Source organism: Naegleria gruberi, assembly GCF_000004985.1.
Source record: "Naegleria gruberi genomic scaffold NAEGRscaffold_72, whole genome shotgun sequence".
Taxonomy (NCBI): Eukaryota; Heterolobosea; class Eutetramitea; order Acrasida; family Naegleriidae; genus Naegleria; species Naegleria gruberi.
The window spans coordinates 4,886-6,186 of record NW_003163255.1 but is presented as its reverse complement, the minus strand read 5'-3'; the positions used below and the strand labels follow the sequence as shown (position 1 = coordinate 6,186).

The 1,301-nt window shown below is 31.4% G+C and overlaps 1 protein-coding gene across 1 annotated transcript; it reads left to right on the top strand.

Moving 5' to 3' along the window:
• Positions 1-105: 105 nt before the first annotated feature.
• NAEGRDRAFT_74607 (uncharacterized protein) lies at positions 106-1,268 on the top strand (the record flags this gene model as incomplete). Its single annotated transcript, XM_002670323.1, has 2 exons — positions 106-817; positions 870-1,268. Coding segments are annotated over 2 exons (1,111 nt in total), but the record flags the coding sequence as incomplete, so codon positions are not given.
• Positions 1,269-1,301: the final 33 nt, after the last annotated feature.

Genomic DNA, 1,301 nt, shown 5'->3' with positions numbered 1-1,301 from the left:
ATGGTGAGAGTAGTGGATAAGAATTCCATCATGAAAGATGAAGGTAAAGTTTTTAAATATTTACATATTTTACATTTTTAATTTGCAACAGTTCTTGGATTTGTAATGCTTCAATTTTTTGGATTAAATTTAAAGGTTGGAAAGTCATTAAGAAGAACATTTCCTTTGATCGATGCTAAATCAGGAAGTATTGAACTTATTCTTGAAGCCATCCCAAGTCAACCATTTAATGATATTGCCACAAATCAAAATAGAGCAATTTCTGAATTACATGACAATGCATTCATGACAGTTGGTCCTGTAATTGGTACAGTTACAAGTAGAAGTGCAAGAATTTTGGTCGAGTGTTCGAAACCTATTCATTTAAACATGGAAGTTTTTGGAGTTTGTGAGAGAAGTCATTTCAGTGTTGAGGATTCGTTTTTCAAGAAGAAATCTAACAGTGCTCATTCGAAAGTATTGAATAATTCACTCATGAAAATGAAGAAACAAGGCATTTGTTTCCAAAAAACAGTTTCCATTGAAAAATCGAATATTCCTTTCGTATTTCAGTTAGATGGATTGAAACCTGACACTGTTTATAGAGTTGAGTTTACTAACATTTGTAATAGTGAAACTCGTGTTGGAATTATCAAGACAATGATTGATGAAGAAAAATTAGCTCAAATTCCAGATTCATCTCACAAGTTGACCATTAATTGTGTGAGTTGCAATTTTATTGAAAAGAGAGAACCTGAAAAAGATACTTGGGAAAGAATGAATGAACAAATTGATAACACAGATGTTCTTCTTCATATTGGAGATCAAATATATGCTGGTATGTTATTTTACTCCTTAATTGACAAAATTCATATTTAATGATTTATTAGATTATGGACATAATGCATTTGATGAAGCAGTGAAAATTTGCAATTCAAGAAATAAGGTTAGTGAAGAGGAAGAAGAACTCATTAAGGAAGAGTTCAGAAAGTATCACAGATTCAATTGGAATCATATTGCAACTAGAAATATTTTGAGTCAAGTCAGTAATCAAATGATTCTTGATGATCATGAAATTAGAGATGATTGGGGATCTAATTTGGAAGATCAAACTCCAGGCAGTATTCCTTATTACATTGGTTCATTGGCTAGAGAAGTTTATTGGGAATATCAAAGAAGTTTGAGATGTGACGTTTCTAATAAGGAAGAACTATTCAAAAAGCATGAAGCATATTATAATATCATTGGAGATACTGGAATTTTAGTGTTGGATTTGAGAGCAGCTAGAAGTTTCCTGAAAATCAAACAGGAAGCAAACTCAA